Source organism: Crocodylus siamensis, chromosome 1 (assembly GCF_052110815.1).
Source record: "Crocodylus siamensis isolate JL-2025a chromosome 1, ASM5211081v1, whole genome shotgun sequence".
In the NCBI taxonomy this organism is placed as follows: Eukaryota; Metazoa; Chordata; order Crocodylia; family Crocodylidae; genus Crocodylus; species Crocodylus siamensis.
In genome coordinates, this window is record NC_143395.1 from 389,241,489 (window position 1) to 389,260,582 (window position 19,094).

The window sequence follows — 19,094 nt, forward strand, 5'->3', positions numbered from 1 at the left end:
TTATAAAAGCAAAACTAAGCACTGGAAAAATTAGTCTGGGTATCAGAAAACAAAATCTTTTAACAGTGGGATTTCACGTTGCAGAGTAGACTTTCTAACTTAAGTAATTTAAAAAACATGGAGATCTCATTTACATACCACAGTGATAGGCATTATATAGATGCCAAAAATAGATACATATACTGCATTTAAAGGCAAGTGGGAAAAGAGAGTGAAATCTTGGCTCCAATTGAGGCAGTGACAAAATTTAGAATGATTTCAGTGGACTAGGGTTTCTCTCCCATAACAGTACTGTGCTTAGGGAAATTATCCTCTCAGACAGCAAGGGATGGACAAGCTTATCCACTAAGTTTCCCTTTATTTTCTTAGCTTCAGTCAGTGACAATCAGATGCACCACAAGACACTGTAAGATACTGCGAGATAAACACAGCACTGGCATTAGAGCAATCATGGAGATTCCTAATGTTCCCACTTAAAAAAAGAGTAGAGGAATCCATATTTGTATAAATTTTCACTTCAGTCCATCTTCTAATTAAGTAGGGAGAAGGGGAGGCAAAATTTCCTTCCACATTCTTCTATAGCATTCGGTACTGAACCTATTTCCACTTAATCTGTCTTTTTGAGCTACAAAATATATGAACAGAGATTTTGTTGTTTTAGTCTTCTTCAGAACTGATTCACTTCCTAGATATATATATGCCTGAAACAGGTAAAGCAACGCAGCTCTGCACCCTGGGCATTACTGGCTGCCATGCTGCCAATCACAGTGGTGCAATGGGCCACTGCTGCAGTCGCAGTTATTTTTGCAATGCCCCCTAAAAAGGCAGCACCCAAAGCTGCTGCTCCAGTCATGCCTCCCCAACCCACCAATAATGCTAGTAGCAGGGCCAAATTAATCCTTTAGTGGGCCCTAGGCAAACAAACTTGTAGGCCCCCTACTTAATACTGTATATTTATATTTTTTTTTTCACTTAATAAGCATAATATGTAAAATAAGCACAACTGGGCCCCTTCTTCACTTAAGGCCCTAAGCATGGGCCTAGTTTGCCTATGTGTTAATTTGGCCCTGACTACTAGTCTGAAAATAATTTATTTTAAAAATAAATGTTTGGATGCGTGTTATCTTCTGTTTCCTGAGCACCTTATATTAGCCTGATTCATCCAAGCAACTGAGGGCTAACTTAGTTCTCTTAGAAGCTTGTGAGTTGGTTGGAGGGTTTTACTACAGAATACAGCCCACTACACAAGAAAAGGCAGCAAGCATCTACCTGAAGTAATTGGTAATCACTCGGTTAAGCAATTGCAATGCCTTTCTTGTTCTGAGCATGTTCTTGTTTGTGGTAGTTCCAGCACTTAAAATGCATCACCCCCTTTCCTTCACCTGCAGCACAAAGTGAGTATCCCCTACATCAGGGGAGGTCAACAGTTCCAGCAGGCATGCCACAAATTAGCACTTCTCCAAGTGCCATTCCAGTTTCCTTCCCCTGACCCATCTGCTGCTCTGCTTTTTGCTCCCTGCCCTATCTACCACTGTGTGCTTTCTTTCTTCTCCCCCAATCTGCTGTGCCACACACCAAGGCAGCCTGTGCTGTTTGTGCTGACCATTTGTCACCCCTGCCTTACATCACAACACACTGCTCTATGATTTGTCTGATTTTCAACCACTGACGATATTTACAGCAGCTAGCTACAGAGGTTCAGCAGCCTTTCATCTAAAGTTTGGAATAAGCAAAATTTTTATCCAGATTGTACCTACTACACAGGAACCTATTTGCTGCTATGGGCTGCATCTCAAATCAGCAGTCCGTGGCAGGCCATCTGCAGATCAACATGAAGATTTACACAGACATGCTTGGACATAGCTTCTCTGTCATCCATATTCCAAATGAGTCTGCACATATATTCCCGACCTGATTTAAAGTAATCGTTCGCCAAAAAGCAATGTCCGTTATTTTTTCCAGTGGAACAACAAGCGCACTTTATCATTACTCAAATCAATCCAACTTAGAGTTTTCATCCTGCTTTTTCTCTGGTGGGATCCAGGATAGAAGGGCCCTGCCTCTTAAAGGAAATAAAGCAAAAGTACAGCTGATCATGGGCTGAGTCCTAACTACAGAGCCAATGGAGCCACACTGCCAGCTGGTGAAGAATTTGAGGAAAGTCCATACTTCTTCTTGAAATACCATGAGTTCAAACTCTTACTGGCTTTCCCTACACCCCTGACTGGCTTTCCCTACAACATTTTTACACTCAAGGCTCCCATTGGCTTAGTTTTCACTTGATTTTTGACTACAGAAAAATGAACAGAGTAATTCTTCTGTTGCAAAGAACTTAAGCGAACAGCGGGGCAGAATGCTTTTAACACCATGGGTTCGTATTTGAAATCTCTGGGCAAGGGTGGCTTAAGATTCGCTGAGGCCCTCGGCCCTGGCCCCAGCTCCTGTGACCCATGGCTTGCTCTGGAGCTGCAAGATCCATCCCTGGCCAGCGCAGCAGGAGCAGTGGCCAGAGCAGGATATGCTGCCCCTAGGCCTGGGGCAGGAGCCATGGTCGCCCTGCCCACAAGTCTATGCTGGGTGCAGAGCTGCTGCCTTCCAGGTGCATGTGGCGCAGACCAAGCCGGACGCAATGATGCGTAAGGTCCCTTGCAGACCCTAACAACTACGAAACTAAGCTCTGGAGGTGGTGCCTCACCCTGCTGTGGCTGAGTTTGGGTGCAGCGGCACCACGTCGCGTGCACCCGTTCGGTCCATGCCGAGGCAGGGGACCCTGGGCCCAGCCGGCTGCCTACCTCTCTGGGTCGATTTTGTGAATCCCCCCGTTTCCACGCCTCCCCGAGTGGATCTCCAGGCTGGCACCCCCGGGTACTGCGGCAGGGCCTGGCTGAAAAGCACTGCCCTACACCCCCGACTCTCAGTCGAGGAAACGTGTCCGTCCTTGGCTCTTAGGGATGGTGCTGGGTCCCCAAATCTCAGCGTACTCCTCAGCTCGCAGCAGGAACCCGGCAATAGGAAGGACCTGGAGCTACTGCCAAGTGAGGGGCTCGGTACGCGGGAGCGGAGCCTTGGCGAGGGCCGTGACAGCCACACGCCCACGCTCCAGCCGCCGTCTCTGCAGCACCTCCCGCCGGGCCCCGCCCCTCCGCCTTCCTCCTCGCCTCGCCCCGCCCCGGGGTCGCTATGGGAACGGGCACGCGGAGCTGCCCCGCCCAGCGCGCGGGACGCGGCTGGTAACCGCCGGGGGGCGGGGCCGTGTGACCCCGCGCGGGGTCAGGAAGGAGCTGTGTCCGCAGTTGGATACGGAGGGGTCGGGGGCTTGGTTCTTCGCCTGGGTGCATCTGGCCTACCTGGCTGCTTGCTTCACTTGTGGCAGGTTGGGCTGCCGTGTCCTGTGTGGGGCAGGGTGGTTTTCCCACGAGGTTGGAGCACGGGTGTGTTGGGGGGGATGGTTTGGTTGGGCTGAGGTTGCCCCAGGTTGGATTAATGACCTCTGGAGGTCCCGTCTAGCCCCGCTTCGCTATGAGCCCATCACATGACCTACGCGCCAGGCTGAAGAGCCCAAAACCAGGCCTGTGGGAGGATAATCATCGCGCCTGGGAATGTTTGCTGGAATTTATTTCTAAGCACTGGTGTTGCTTTCTGTATCCTGCATGTTTACAGTGGCTGAAGAGAGACAGGGTTTGGTTTTTTGGAGGGGGGTGATACTTTCATTGGAAGGTGGGGTAGATCTGCACCTTTATAGACTGACAAATAAGACAGCATTTCTCTTGTGGGTCTGTTGTACAAGACGCAATATTCATTTTTGCACGGTTAAAAAAAAATACCTACAGGGGCTCCGGTGAAATTAAATATCTTCAAGCCAGGGGAGCACAAGCTTTTGAGAACCCCAGTTCACTTCACCAGACCTTTTTATTGGACCAGCTGCATGGCTGGAATAAAAGTTAGACAAGTCCAATCGTTCTTCATCAGGTGTCTCTGACAAGAATTGTAGATGTCATTTTTCATGACTTTAAGAAATTTTGAACCTTTGGACACAGGCTAATAAAATAGAAAAATCACTTTCATGATACTCAGAATTATAGGAAGGCAGAAGAGGCGAGGAGAGTGATCTGTTTCCCCCACTTACGCAATGATGGATTCCCATATGGGGCTGGACTCGATGATCTTCCAAGGTCCCTTCCAGTCCTAATGTCTATGAAATCTAGTCAGACCTGCCTAATTTAAAGTATAATTTACTGGTGAATGAGTAGTCTAGCCTACTATACCAAGCACCTTTTAGCATGGTAGACATAACATTAAGTCATAATATAGAAGATAGAAAATAGGCACAAAGTAGGGAATGACAGCTGGTGGTCAAGGTAACTTTTATTAGCCAGAAAAGCTTATTCATAGAATTTTAGTTAACTGGAGACAAGAAGGATCCAGTAGGTTATACCCATTTCCCAACTATTTCATTTTCTAGTGCTTTTCACAAAGGGACGATGGTCTCTTGTCTTTCCTAACAAATTTTCGATTCATTCCTTTGCCCCTTTCATTTTGCTTAATGAGATTTATACAAGTGTCATCATTTTGAAGGTGATTGTGTACGTGCAGTTCTCATTAACATTAATGGTAAATGTGCACATGCATCAAGAGGAGAAAAGGTCCATTAGTAGTTTAATAGCTGTCTGTGATTCTGCTGAAGCAGAAATACTGTCGGGTTTTTTTAAATTAGTGTATCTGAGTTTTTGTATTGTTTTAGAGATAATAGAAAGCATGCTGTATTTTTTTATGAGGCAACTGCAGTTATCTAGATCCAGATTGAAACTTAGATTCATGTTAATTAGATATGAGGAAAAAAAACCCTTACGGCTTTTACATGTCGTGTCCTTGACAATCCATTATTAAGTGCTTTCCCTAATTTAGGTTTAACAGAGCTTTATAAAGGCTGTGATTCCTGATATTCCATTTGAATGTTTTCTTTGCTCAATTTCCTACCTTTACTTCTGGTTAACAGTGTATTTCTTGTGCTAGTCTTATCAATTATTCTCTTTTACTCTGTAATAAATACTGGCGTATGTCTATTTCTCTTATCATGTTGCTCGTATGTAATTGTTTTATCTTTTGTCTCAAATTAATCCTTCCAATCCTTCACCATTGTTACTGTACTTCAGAAAAGCCTTTCTATTCTTGTTATGTTACATAGATACTACTCTTGTGAATACTCTCCTCAGTGCTATATGAAGAGGGATTGTTCCTTCTTTCTTTCCTGGGATGTTTTTACATGCATAATCTCATTACTGTTGTTAAAATTGTTAAACCACGTGGAAATAAGAAGTCAGTACAGTGCCTGGATAGCCAGGCGTTCTCTGTAGCTGGTCCAGCCAACTAACAGTCCAGGGTCATCTCTGGTTAAGTACGTTGCACTAATACAATCCAGAAGTATAAATATCTGGATAGTTCTGATATACTCCAAAACCAAAAAAAGAATATTAAATGTGTAATCAGACAGATATGGGAAAAAATACTTTGGGCCACAAATAGAGTATATGCAGGGGTTGGCAACATGCGGTCCATGGTCTGGGTCTGGCCCATGGAGCTGCTGGATCTTTCCTGTGGAGCTACGGTGGAATCAGAGAGATTCTGGCAGCAGAGGCCTTCGCTTGCACTGGGGCTGAGCAGCCGAGTTGTGTCAAGACCAAGCAGTTGGGAGCTGTGCTTGTGCTGCAGCAGGGGACAGGTAGAAGTGGTGGCGAGGAAAAGTACTGTTGGCCAGGTTGCAACACCAGCCCACCTCAGACCAGAGCTTGGTTGTTCTGGCCTGTAATGCCAAAGAGCTGCTGAGCAATAAACAGTAGAGTTCACCAGAACAGTATAATATTGTGTGCCTCTTTGAGAAGAGGGGGCATCAGTATTGCCCCAGGAGAGAATCTTCAGAGCGCTTGCTCCACAGTGCTTTTACTCACTGTTATGTATAGGTTCAGTTTGTGTTATCCAGGTCTCACAACGCCTCTTAAATCTGGCTAAACTTCCTTGAGGTATATCAGGATATCTTGAGCTAAACTCAAAAAAGCGTAACCAGATTTGAGAAGTGTTGTGAGAACCTATATATAATAATGAGCAGAAACACTGTATATCCTTCAGAAATGTATCTGCTTCTCAAATAGGAGTTAGCTTACATTGAATGCAGCTGAGCTTCTCTGAAATAAGTGGAACATTTTTCAAATTCAGATAATTAAATTCAGTTTCCTAGAATGGTGCTAATCTGCCCTGTCTTCTAAAATGGTAACCAGAATTTATGTGGTAATTACTTGGAAGATCTATGCTGGATTTGACTGTGCAGGGTCAATGTGGAAGAGAATAAAGTATTTTTCGTTTATGGCATCACCATGACATAAAACTTTGACAGTTCAGTGTACTTAAACTCAGTACAATTGAGTTACAAAGTAGAAATGGGGCTTAAGAGGTTTATACATTTAACAAAGCTACAAATAAAAGTTTTTTACAATATAGACAATACACAATAAGTTGGGACTGGCATTGTCTTATGTAGCTGAGCAGCTTACAAACTTATCAAATATGCATCTAAGTCGAGTACACTATAATTATCTGCATGCAACTGTGCAAGACCTGAAAAACAGGACTTGTTCCTCAGTCTTTCTTATTCAGCTTCCCAAAACTATTTTATTTCTTAGTTGCTATCTTAAAATTATAGATCTAGGGAAGAAATAGCCTTGTTAATGAATTCTGATCATTGATTGTTATCCTTATTCTTTTCCCCTGTTGGAATTCTGATCATAAGACAGATATTTTTTGAAAAGTGGTTTTAACACATACTTTACCTTGGTTAGAAGAGAAAATGATTGTGAAAACAGTAAATTAATCAAGAAGTGAATAGTTTTGAACAATGCCTTTACATATCACATTGTTTTAGGTAACTGTAAGACCAATGGATGAAGAGGACAATGCAATAGATCTCTATAATAATGCAAACCTAGAAAAACAGAATGAAGCTGCAAGAATCATTCAGAGATCTTGGAAAAGATATATTGTAAGTCCTAAACAATGTTGAAAAGTCTGCCAGAAGCAGGAATAACTTTAGGGAAATGCTTCACACACGGGCATGAAAGTCATTGGGATGATTCTGATCCTAATACTTAATAGGTAGTTAACTCTACACAGAGACATATATACAGTGCATTTGAAAATGATAAGTAATTTTACAGTAGTGGAAGAGTGATATTATAGCCATGATGGTCTAGAAATTATGTGAGAGGCAAGGATTTCTTTGGGTAATGTCTTCTATTGGACCATCTATGTAGCTGGGATAGAGTTAGACAAGCTTTTGAATGCAAGACATTCTTCATCAGGTCACAAAGAATGTCTTGCATTCAAAAGCTTGTGTAACTCTATCCCAACTCCATAGTTGGCCCAATAAAAGATACCAGAAGTCAAAACCAAGTAAAATTCTGTGGCTGTCACAGGGGAAAAAAAATAATTTCCAATTATTTAGGGTGTGGTAGGTAGTGAGTGTTCTGTTTTGGCATAAGTTTTAGTAGGCATGGAAACTTGTAGTTAAAGACCTGATGTTGCTTCCTGGAAAACTTTGCAAATAGTGAACTAAATTCAGTCCAGGAAAATTGCTATTGAAGTGAATATGAGATGTTGGCTTTAATATTTCATGTTTCTTCACCACAAGACCCAGTATCATATTCTTTGCACACCCAAAATTCCTGTGAAATCTGTAGGAGTTTGTGGTCTACAAAAAATTAGAATTGGGACGCTGTTTGTGAACTACAATTAAGTGTTTAAGAGATTATTGTGAGCACAGATAGCATTTAAAACGTAGAAAAAAATTAAGTAATAATCCTGCCAATTAAAAGAGGAGGAGACACAGTAAAAAATGTAAGTTGTTACTTGCTGAATGCTTGGAGATATGTGTATCATAGAGGTGCTACTTAACAGTTCCTGATATAAGAGAAACTCATATTCTGATTGAGTAGGAACTATGGGGCATAAGACTGATTTTAAATATCTTGTTTAAAAATGTGACTGTTTATAATTTTAAGGGGGGGAGGGGGTGTATACGTACAAAGACCAGAAGAATCTCCTGGATCATTCCAGTTCTCTTCTTTCATAACTGATGCATCAAATTATCTTGTTCATAATTTTATTGAGCTCCATCTGAAAAAAAGCTAGATTTTTGTTCTCACTAGCCTGACTGGAACGCTGTTGTAGAATTTTATTATTCTTTTAATGTCCTTCCTAAATTCACAATTAGTTTATATCCATTTGTTCCTGTGCCAACATTGTCTTTTAACTTAAATAGTTTTTCTCTCTCCCTAATGTTACCCTTCCCAAAGTATTTATAAGGCAGTAATCCTCTTCCGTCTCGGCTATCATTTTGCAAACTAAACAAGCCAAACTCTTCTAGTTTTTTCTCATGAGGCATGCTATCCCCCTGATCATTCTAGTAGCATTCTGTGCATTTGTTCTAATTTGAGTTCATCTTTCATTTCTCCTAATGCATTGTAGGACTGCATTTGCCATTTCATGGCTGTATCACACTGACAGCTCACAGTTATCCTGTGATCAGCAAGATGCATCATGATCCATCTCTTCCTCAGTTATTTCCAAGTAATAAACACCTGACTTACCAGTGATATTTTTGTTATTAGTCCCCAAGTGCATAATCTTGTATTTTATACTGCTGGATTCATCCCATTTCTATTATTCTCTGAGATCATCTAGTTATTTCTGTTTGGTATACCCATTCTCCTCTGTATTGATAATATCACTCCCACTTAAGTGAATTAAGCTCTTTGATTTTTGCTTCTACCTTAGTTGTTATTATTTCCACTTGTAGGCCTGATTTTCATTGTATCCATCTTGTCATTACCCACATGTTCATCAATATACTGCTTATTAAAAATTGAGGCAAAATACCAATTAATTTTTAATCATACTTAGATTTAAAATCATACTTAGAATCATACTTACCCGTCTTCCTAAAAACATAAGAATTGCCATTTACTGAGTCAGACCATAGGTCCATCTTGCCCAGTATCCTGTGTCACAGAGTACCACACTGGATGCTGAAAGGAAGAGTGAACTGGGTGTGACCAAGGTTTTCCCACCATTCTTCTCTTGTTTGCAGCCTCCATCATTTAAGGTATAGGAAGTTCTGATTTGAAGGCTGTATCCCTAACTCCTGTGCTCAACAGCTACTGATGCCCCTTTCATCCAAGAATTTGTCCAATTCAATTTGTAGTTTGCCTCAGTTTTTAATAAGCAGTAGATTGGTGAACATGTGTGTAAAGACAAAATGGATACAATGAGAGTGCAAAAATACATGATTTAAAGTCTTTTTCCTCTCTAAATATACATGCATAATTTTGTTTATATAAATTTGCCTCAGCATTATTATAACACCACTGGCTTCACTTTTCAGGATTGGGATGAGTATGACAGGGAAAGATTTAATGCACTGAGACAATGTCTCCGTGGAGAGCCCCATGGGCTGGATGACACAGTCCTATACGCAGGGTCAGTGTGCAGTGTTGCTCTGTAGCCATACTGATTCATACACAGGTTTGCTCCAGTGCATGCAGTGTCTGATATGGCATGCACATGGCCAGATCTAGTGTATCCAGGGTTGCTCTGGCGCACACAGGGTCAGATTTGGCATGTGCTGGGTCACTCTGTTGCCAGATCCGGGTACGCAGGCTTGGATCCTGTGGGCATGGGGTTGCTCCAGGGCTAGGTCTGAACACGTGGAATCCAGCCCATGGACCAACTCTACATGGAATCCAGCCTGTGGACCAACCCTGCAGCACTCATCTGATTCATGGGGCCAGAAGACTGGGCACTGCTGATGTAAAGGATTTGTCCCACATAGTCCTAAATTTTGTGAGTCTGGGTATGGGAAACTCCAAAAATCATCATGTCTGTGTTTCAGATTGGAGAGGGAGGTGAAACAATGACAACTTTTCTTGATCATATTTATACTTTTCGACAGGATACCCATATTTTTCAATACTACAAAGGACTTATCAGTTTTAAAATGGTAGGGGAACCTCGTCTTTTGATGAAATACATTGACCCTCTAGAGGTAAGAGTTCTATTTCTTGATGTATTTTCACCAACACATTATGTAAATTATAGATGTAGTTTGAAATATTGTTTTATAATTGTCTGTCTTATTTGGGATATATGTTAGTATTTGGGATACTGACTGGAGACGGTTTTATTCAGTATCTTCACCAATGAGTTGGAAGATGGGGTGGAATACATCCTCAGCAAGTTTGCAGATGCCACCAAGCTGGGGGAAGCAATAGATACTATGGAGGGTAAGGGTAGGATTCAGAGGGTGCATCTGCATGAGATACTAACTGTGCAATAGCCTGATAACACTGTGCAGTAGCATGCTAGGCAATAACTGTGCTAATACACTACTGCACAGTAGTATTAGGCTACTGCATAGTCAGCATGACAAAAAAACCATGTGCAGGAGCTACTGTGCAGTAGTGTGAGTTACTCTTTATTGATTTAGTACTTGGTTATCTAAGTATTAGACGCATGGTAACTACAGTGAATTATTAAATGTGGAGGCTTGCCCAGAGTGACCTAGACATATTGGAGGATTGGACAAAAGAAATCACATGAGGTTCAATAAGTCCAAAGTCCTGAACTTAGGACAGAACAATCCCATGAACCGGTACAGGCTGGGGACTGACTGACTGGGCAGCAGCTCTGCAGAAAAGGACCTAGGGGTTACAGTGGACAATAAGCTGAATATGAGCCAAGAGTGTGCCCTTGTTGCCAAGAAAGGTAATGGCATATTGGGCTGCAGTGGTAGGAGCATTGCCAGTAGATAAAGGGAAGTGATTATTTCCCTCTGTTCAGCTCTGGTGAGGCTACTTCTGGAGTACTGTGTCCAGTTTTGGGCCGCCCACTACAGAAAGGATGTGGACAAATTGGAGAGTCCAGTGGAAGACAATGAAAATGGTTAGGAGGGTGAGGCACACAGCTTATGAGGAGAGACTGAGGGAACTGCATTTATTTAGTCTGGAGATTAGATGACTGAGAGGGGATTTAATAGCCACCTTCAGGTACCTGAAGGGTGGTTCCAAAGAGGATGGACCCAGACTGTTCTTAGTAGTGGCAGATGGCAGAACAAGGAACGATGGTCTGAAGTTGCAGCAAAGGAAGTTTAGCTTAGATATTAGGAAAAACTTTCTCACTAGGAGGGAAAAACATTGGAACAGGTTACCCAGAGAGGTTGTGGACTCTCCATCCTTAGAGGTTTTTAAGACCTGGCTAGACAAAGCCTTGGCTGGGATGATCTAATTGGGGATGGTCCTGCTTTGAGCAGGGGGTTGGAGTAGATGACCTCCTGAGGTCCCTTCCAAGCCTAATTTTCTATGATTCTGTGATTTTTATTGCAACTCTGAGTGTTCTCATTCATATAAATATCTAACTCCTTTTTGAAAGAATTACTACACAAAGAACAGAAGCGAGGGAAAACCCAAGCTTCGTCCCAAAGAACAACCAAACAAGAAAACAAAGTAAAAACTAGTCAAAAGTAGACATCATAAAATACACCCCACTTTTTCCCCCTGCTCAGCGGTCAACTGGTAGTGGACCTCCCACGGCCCCAGTGAGCTATCGGCAGCTGATGGGGGTGTGTAGACATAAGCATTGGCCCCTGGGTGCTGGAGACCCACTGTACACCACTGCCTTCCCTTCTCTTTCCAGGGGGCAGGGCAGGGCAGCATAGCACAACCTCCACTTCCAGAGGAGCCCACAGTACAGTGCAGCTGGGGAACCTGCATCCAAGGAGGTGTGTGTTTGTCAGCAGGTGACTGCCTGCTTGCACACATGCATGCAGTGCAGTGATGAGGGGCTGCCTGCCTGTGCATGCAGTGTAGCTGTTGGCGGGCTTGGGGAAGGAATCCACCCGCTGGGGGAGTTGACAGCCGGGGAATTGAGAGGAGGGCATCTCCCATGCTGGTGTCTCCCATGGTATACAGCTCCTGGCCACTAAGTTGGACATTCTTGTTATAGACAGAAGACTTCAACCATGTGTCTGTTCTCTCCACCTATATAGGTTTGCCTGTATATGCCATTCTTAAAGTGACACTGTGATATCACCACAGTGCAATAGAGAGTAAAATGAAGCCCATAATTTTGTCTTTTTAATTTCCTTTTAATATAAATTTATTAATGAAAGATTTTCATCCAGCAAATAGGGTACTTCTATGAGTAAAATATCAACCTGTTTGTGTTGTGTACTGTCTTAATACTGTATAGAAGATAAATGTCTGAGATGAATCTAAATGCAAATAGACAAAGTATGTAACTTCACACTGCATCATTTTGTCTTGATTTCTCAGTGCTCTGGAAGCACTGTAGATTAAATCTTTCTTTTTTTCCAGGCAGAATTCCTAGATGCTGCAGCAGGTGCATATATCAGATTCAGACTGGGCGGTGTAAGTATCGTTTGAAGGAATGTTAAAACACCAGTATTCTTTCTACACAGAGTGAATCAATACCACATGTGTTTATATGTTAACTTAATGTAAATTAAAAACATTTGACGAAACTAGCAGAATCAACTGGACCTGGGAAACTATAGGCCAGTTAGTCTTACCTCAATCCCGGGTAAGCTTTTTGAGAGAATTATCCTGGCACATAACCTCCCCTGCTTGGGAGGACATGCTTAGGGGCAACCAACACAGGTTCGTTAAGGGCAGGTCCTGTCAGACCAACCTGGTGGCCTTCTGCGACCAGGTCACCAAATCCTTAGATACAGGGGTAGCAGTGGACATAGTTTTTCTGGACTTTTGGAAGGCCTTTGACACTGTCTCTCACCCCGTTCTCATTAAAAAACTGGGGGACTATGGTGTTGACACCCACACAACCAAGTGGGTCGCTAACTGGCTGGAGGGCCACCCAGAGAGTGGTGGTGGATGGGTCATTTTCAACCTGGAGGGATGTGGGCAGTGGGGTTCCACAGGGCTTGGTCCTCGGTCCTCGGGCTTGCACTATTCAACATCTTCATCAGTGACTTGGATGAGGAGGTAAAAAGCACCCTGTTCAAATGTGCTGATGACACTAAGATGTGGGGAGATGTGGGCATGCTAGACGGGAGGAATAGGCTGCAATCGGACCTAGACAGGTTACAGGGGTGGGCGGTTGAAAATAGGATGGGATTCAACACCGACAAGTGCAAGGTGATGCACCTGGGGAGGAAGAACCAGCAGCATATCTACAGGCTGGGGAACTCTCTTCTCATCAGTGCAGAGACAGAAAAGGATCTTGGAGTCATCACTGATGCCAAGATGAACATGGGCTGGCAGTGTGGGGATGCCGTCAGGAAGGCCAACCGCACCTTGTCCTGCATCCACAGATGTATCTCAGGCAGGTCCAAGGAGGTGATATTCCCCCTCTATGCAGCACTGGTCAGGCCACAGCTGGAGTACTGTGTCCAGTTCTGGGCGCCGCACTTCAAGAGGGATGTGGACAGCATGCAGAGGGTCCAGAGGAGGGCCACTTGCATGATCAGGGGGCAGCAGGGCAGGGCCTATGAGGAGAGGCTCAGAGACCTGAACCTATTCAGCCTCCAAAAGAGAAGGCTGAGGGGGGATCTAGTGGCCTGTTACAAGCTAGTCAGAGGGGACCAGAAGGCATTAGGGGAGTCCCTGTTCCCCCCAGTGCTACCAGGAGTGACTAGAAATAATGGTCATAAGCTCACATAGGGTAGATTCAGATTAGACATCAGGAGGCGTTACTTTACTATCAGGGCGCCTAGGATCTGGAATCAACTTCCAAGCGAAGTGGTGCTGGCTCCTACCCTGGGGGTCTTTAAGACAAGGCTAGACAAATACCTTGCTGGGTCATTTGACCCCAGTACTCTTTTCTGCCATGGCAGGGGGTCGGACTTGATGATCTGCTCAGGTCCCTTCCGACCCTACAGACTATGAAACTATGGGTACAATTACCTTAAACCAGTAGCTAAGTGCCTATATATGTATTTGCCTTGACATTTTGGCGCAGGTGTTAATAGATTTTTGCATAATGTTTTTGCCTATTGATAAACATATGAACAGTCAGTCTGTAATAGAACAAACCTTTTGCAAGGTTTTCTGTTTTCAAAATGCCTTACACAGAATTATGAATTCAATTTAAGAACACCTGAAATAACTGTAAAGAAGCTGATCTACTGCCAATATTTTCCCCTGTTGCTTGGCTAGCAATTTCCAGTAAATTGCATTTGGCAGACTTTTATCATATAATCATTTGGTCTGTGCTCTTGACCTCTGGTTCCTTGTCTAACACCACCTTCTGAATAATACATCATTAGACTACCTTACATTGAAGACATATGATACTAATAAAGCAGTAGAGCAACAGTTCGCTCTTTGCTGGAAAGTACAGTTTAGAGATCAACATGCTGAGCTTATTTATTACCTACAATAAAATCCAGTTCAGGGAAAGTAAGCATGAGACTTGGTAGGTGTTTTGTATATGGGTATTACAAAACCAGTGTATTTTTCTATAATGGCTGTTTTAATGAGAACTAGCCAAACATTTTAAATTGTAATAGTTGCAGTATATTTACAAGACTGCCCAATGTAACGTAATGTTTCCAGGATCTTATTTTCAGTTTATGGAGAGAGACATCTACAATTGCCAATCATCATAACAGTTTCCTTTGAAAAAGCACCGGGAGAAAATATATGCTGTAATGACCTATTACTGTTCTTATTGTCTGCCTTGTCTCTAGTGCTTCTATATCAGTCCTCACAGGTAATTGGATATTTGTGTCTCTGATAGATTTTCGGTGTGTGTGCAAAGACAAAAATATCCATTACTGTGTGAGTGCATACTTCTCAAAAGAGAACCAATCACCCCAGTTTCTAAGATCTAATCCTCAAAGGCAATTTACAAAACACCTTTTGTAGACGAGCCTGTGAACTTCACTTTATAAATCTACTGAATACAAAGAATCATGTGCTAAATATAGACGTTTGCTTTATGGCACATTATAACCTGCCTGACATCTGATAACTGACCCCAGGTAACCTGTCTGCATTTGCCAGCTACATTCTATCACCAGTTCAACATTTCCCTTTCCTCACACCTACCTGTCTCTCTCACCTATTGTCTCCCATTTCCTCTGACCCACACTGTCACACCTTTGCATTTTCACAGATCTGCATTTTGTATCTTGGCTTCTATTCTACCCAGGAGAGCACACAAAACACCAACAGACTCTCCTTATGCCTGAAGAAGGGTGTCTGTGCCTAAAAGCTTGCAAAAAACATTTTTTCCAACTGCTTAGTTGATCTAATAAAAGATATCACATCTACCCAAAGAACCTTGCCTGCCTATGTGCTTAGATAAACACAGGTATAGCCAACAACCCTGAAGCATGGATTAGCAGATTTTTTTCCCTTTTTTCCTCCTAGTACTAAGAGATTTGGATTACTGAATCAAGCCTGCTAATCTACATGTTTTTTTAATTCATGCCATAAAAGATGGACCGCTACCGGTTGGTTAAATATACAGCACCTCTGACAGAGAGGAGATTGCTTGAACTTAATGCTGTTCTACAGTGAAAGTGACTGTAGCTATAGTGACTTAACTGTTTGGGTGGATGACTATTTTTTTAAGACGTGATAAGGTTTTTGTTTTTGTGATGTAACCTATCAGCTTATTTATTTCTTATCTTTAGAGCATCAGTAAGGTCTATTAAGTAAGCATATTATTAATTTGCATGTACACAGCACTTTTTACCTGAGGCTATTAAATTGCTTCAAGTAAATGATCATCGCTATTTTACAGAGGGACAAATGGATGAACAAAAAGTCCATGTGGTAATTGCACTGGATTTGGAAATAAATCTTACAAATCTAGACTTCTGTAGCCATGCTTAATACAGTACATATTTAACTTCTCATTTTAAGCATTTTCTACTCCAGCTTTCTCTTCACAGGAAACTTCTCCTTTTTACTTACTACAGCAAATACCTGTAAGTGTTGCATGCACTTGAGGCGCTAGTTGCCTCACATACAGAATTAATGGCAAAACTCTCACTGACTTCACTGAGTGCAGGACTGGAGCTTTAAGTACATGTACACTTATAATAAATCAGTCAGATCATCCAATGTTAGCCTATTTTTCTAGTGTTCACCCACTTTCAAATGAATAAGGGATTGTTTCGTTAAACCCATTTACATCAGTGGAGTTTGGTGAGGGCTTAATTTGCACAATTTTTTTAAAAGAACGAACACATCTGTTTATAACAGAAATTGTTACTAACTGGACCTCTAGTTTACAAATGTTATTCTTGTCTACAGACCAGCTATCCTCCAAATATATACTATAAAATATTCACTCATAGACCTGTTGTAGATATGTGTGCTAACAGCCCTAAAGATTATTCAAAGTTGGCATCCGAACAGAGTCTGACAGAAAAGATTCATGGAAAGATTTGGAAAGATGATGGCAGTGGCTGGTACAAACGTGTAGAGAACAATGGTTGGAGACTTCTTTCTGCCAAAGTAAGCAAAGAAAAACATTTAAAATGTTAATTCCCTTTTTTTTAAATCTTATGTGTGTCAAACCTGCTCTAGGATTTAATTTCCCTCACATGGATCATGTCAAAATGTGGAAGGTCTTTATTTTCATTTGAAATTACGACTTGCGATCAGTCGCTTGCTGTGAGATGGTCTTAAAACATCACAATAATTTATTTGTAGCATATTTTTTCTCATTAGGCCACTGAACAACATAATAAATATGATTAAGTGATAATGGGTATGATGTTATGAGATCTTGTCCAGGTCTGAAACAAATATGTTTATTAAGGTAAGAAAACACAGGCCCCCTCTATATGTTACATGTATGATACAATTGCTTGGTTAATTGTGCAATTAATTTAGGCTGGCTACACATGCAAATTAACTATGGACGCTTAAAAAGGCCCAACTAGCTAAAAAGTATGTAATTTTCACATGTAGCCTTTTCTCCCCATAGCTGGGAGCCCAGATCCCAGCTGGGGGGTGGGGATTTGTGTCCCTAAGCTTGGGACCTCCCAGCTGACACTGGCTCCAAGCCACAGGAGTGCATGCCTCTGCAGCTGGTGGCCTCAGGACCTGACAGGACTCCCAGCTTCAGGGGCACCTGACATACCCCATGGCTGGGAGCCCACAGCAGCAGCAGTCTCCCAGCCGTGGGATGCATATTGTGTCCCCACAACTGGGAGATCACAGCAACTGGTCTCCCAGATGCAGAAATACATAGTGCACTTCCATGGCTGGGAGCCCTGTCAGCCAAGGGGGCTCCCAGCACAGGAACTTGCTTCTTCCTGGGATCAGGCTCCCCCTGCACCTGTACTAAGGTGTGATGGGATCTAATTTGCGATCCCACAATCATGCCTGGTGTCATGCATGTGTGTCATGGAGGAGGTGTGACTGTGTGGATCATGCATTAGATCCTATCTCACCTTTACCAGTGCATATAGAGGGGCCCCCAGAGTAATCACAGTATTCAGGGAATTATTTGAATCCCACAAAAGACTGCAAGAAGCATAATCTCATTTCAGGTATTAGTCACCACAAATTGTATGGCTGGATTACTTGGCATATGAACTTGCAGGGAGGCAAAAGCGCATCTAAACCATCTTCTTGCCTCCCTTGTCTGGAGACTGAACTCGTCTAGGCAAGAGAGAGAGCAATTGTAGTTTTTCATTAACAAATGGCATTCTTCTTTAGTGACAATTTCTGAGTAACTGTACTGATGCTTGGTGGAGAAGTCTAATCTATGTTTGGCCTTTATTTCAGTGATTACTGCATTGCTTTTCTGTATCTTATCCAAACTTTTCTCTTCATCATACTAAATAGGTATATTAAAGAATCAATTACCCCAAATCAGTTTTTGCAAGAGAAAACAGATATCTTGCATGTTACTGTGAAAGTCACAAGGCTAATCTTGATGTGGGATCTTATACTCCACATTTAAGTAAAATAGACAAGTAGTAATTGTGTGAATATTCTCAGTGTAAAAGTATAAATCATGTGACCTGTAAACAAGCAGGTGTAGCTAAGGATATAAAAATCGTGGTATTTTTATGAAACTATACCAACAATACCTCATTTTTTCCAGTAGGCTTGGAAAAGCATGGATCCTTTCACAACTGAGGACAACAAAAAGGAAATACAATTTCATTTCTCTAAGCTGAAGAGGAAACAAGATGTTGAAGTGAGAAGAAAAAGGAAAAAAATTGAATGGCTGAAAAAAATGTAAATGAATGCAGTTTTTGAATTTTATTTTTATGTATGGTTAGAGTAATATTTTGGTCACAATTCGTATTTAAACTAATTAATTTTCACTGTTAAATTCTCTTAAATGTCATGTAAATCAGACAGCAGCTAGTCACCACCAAGTCCAGAAGAATTTTCTGTGGAACTAGCTTTATTTGGGGCGGTTGGATATTACCTCTTTTATACATCCAAGTCTGCATAGCTTCTGAATGCGCTTTTATTTTATAGGCTAGGGTTCTGGTTCCATTTTGTGTCTCATCACCATCAGCGGTCCTTTGATATGAGGATGACAGTCTTCCAGACGATAGGGAAGTCATCGGTGAGTCCAGAGATAACCGATGAGACCAATCTGAGTTCTGTGTGCATGTTCAAGTGTAGATATAGAACAGCTGAGGAATAGCTGCACTATAGATGGAAAAAAGTATTTGTGCAATCATGCATCCTTTCTTGACTCTGTTTCTAATCATGAAGGGGCCCATGTCTGAACTATTTATTAGAATGGTTGCTGCCCTGCCATCATGAAGAAGTCTGACGATGGTGACACATTTTGTTGGACATCCAAATCTCCTCAGGATCTCTTAACTGTTGATTGAATCAAAGGCCTTAGGTCAGTGAAGGCCATGGAAAGATCTCTATGTTGCTTATGGCACTTCTCCTATATTTGCCTAGCAAGACAACGTGTCTGTTGTACCTGTGAATGGTCTGAAACTGTACTGGGACTCGGGTAGAATCTTCTCAGCGGGGAGTGAGTCTATTGAGAATTCAGCAAGGATCTTCCCAGCTAGA

At 42.2% G+C, this 19,094-nt stretch overlaps 1 protein-coding gene across 2 annotated transcripts in view; it reads left to right on the top strand.

The window, feature by feature from the left end:
- Positions 1-3,275: 3,275 nt before the first annotated feature.
- C1H11orf65 (chromosome 1 C11orf65 homolog) overlaps positions 3,276-19,094 on the top strand; it is a 44,495-nt gene continuing 28,676 nt past the window's right edge. The window contains exons 1-6 of one of the 2 annotated variants that reach the window (XM_090029697.1): positions 3,276-3,373; positions 6,914-7,030; positions 9,998-10,090; positions 12,417-12,470; positions 16,344-16,547; positions 18,154-18,287. In XM_090029697.1, the coding sequence (XP_089885823.1) occupies positions 6,929-7,030; positions 9,998-10,090; positions 12,417-12,470; positions 16,344-16,547; positions 18,154-18,287 (587 nt within the window). In that variant the 5' untranslated portion in view covers positions 3,276-3,373; positions 6,914-6,928. Of the gene's footprint in view, positions 3,374-6,913; positions 7,031-8,514; positions 10,091-12,416; positions 12,471-16,343; positions 16,548-18,153; positions 18,288-19,094 lie in introns of those variants that run through there. The other variant, XM_090029707.1, reaches the window with a different exon arrangement.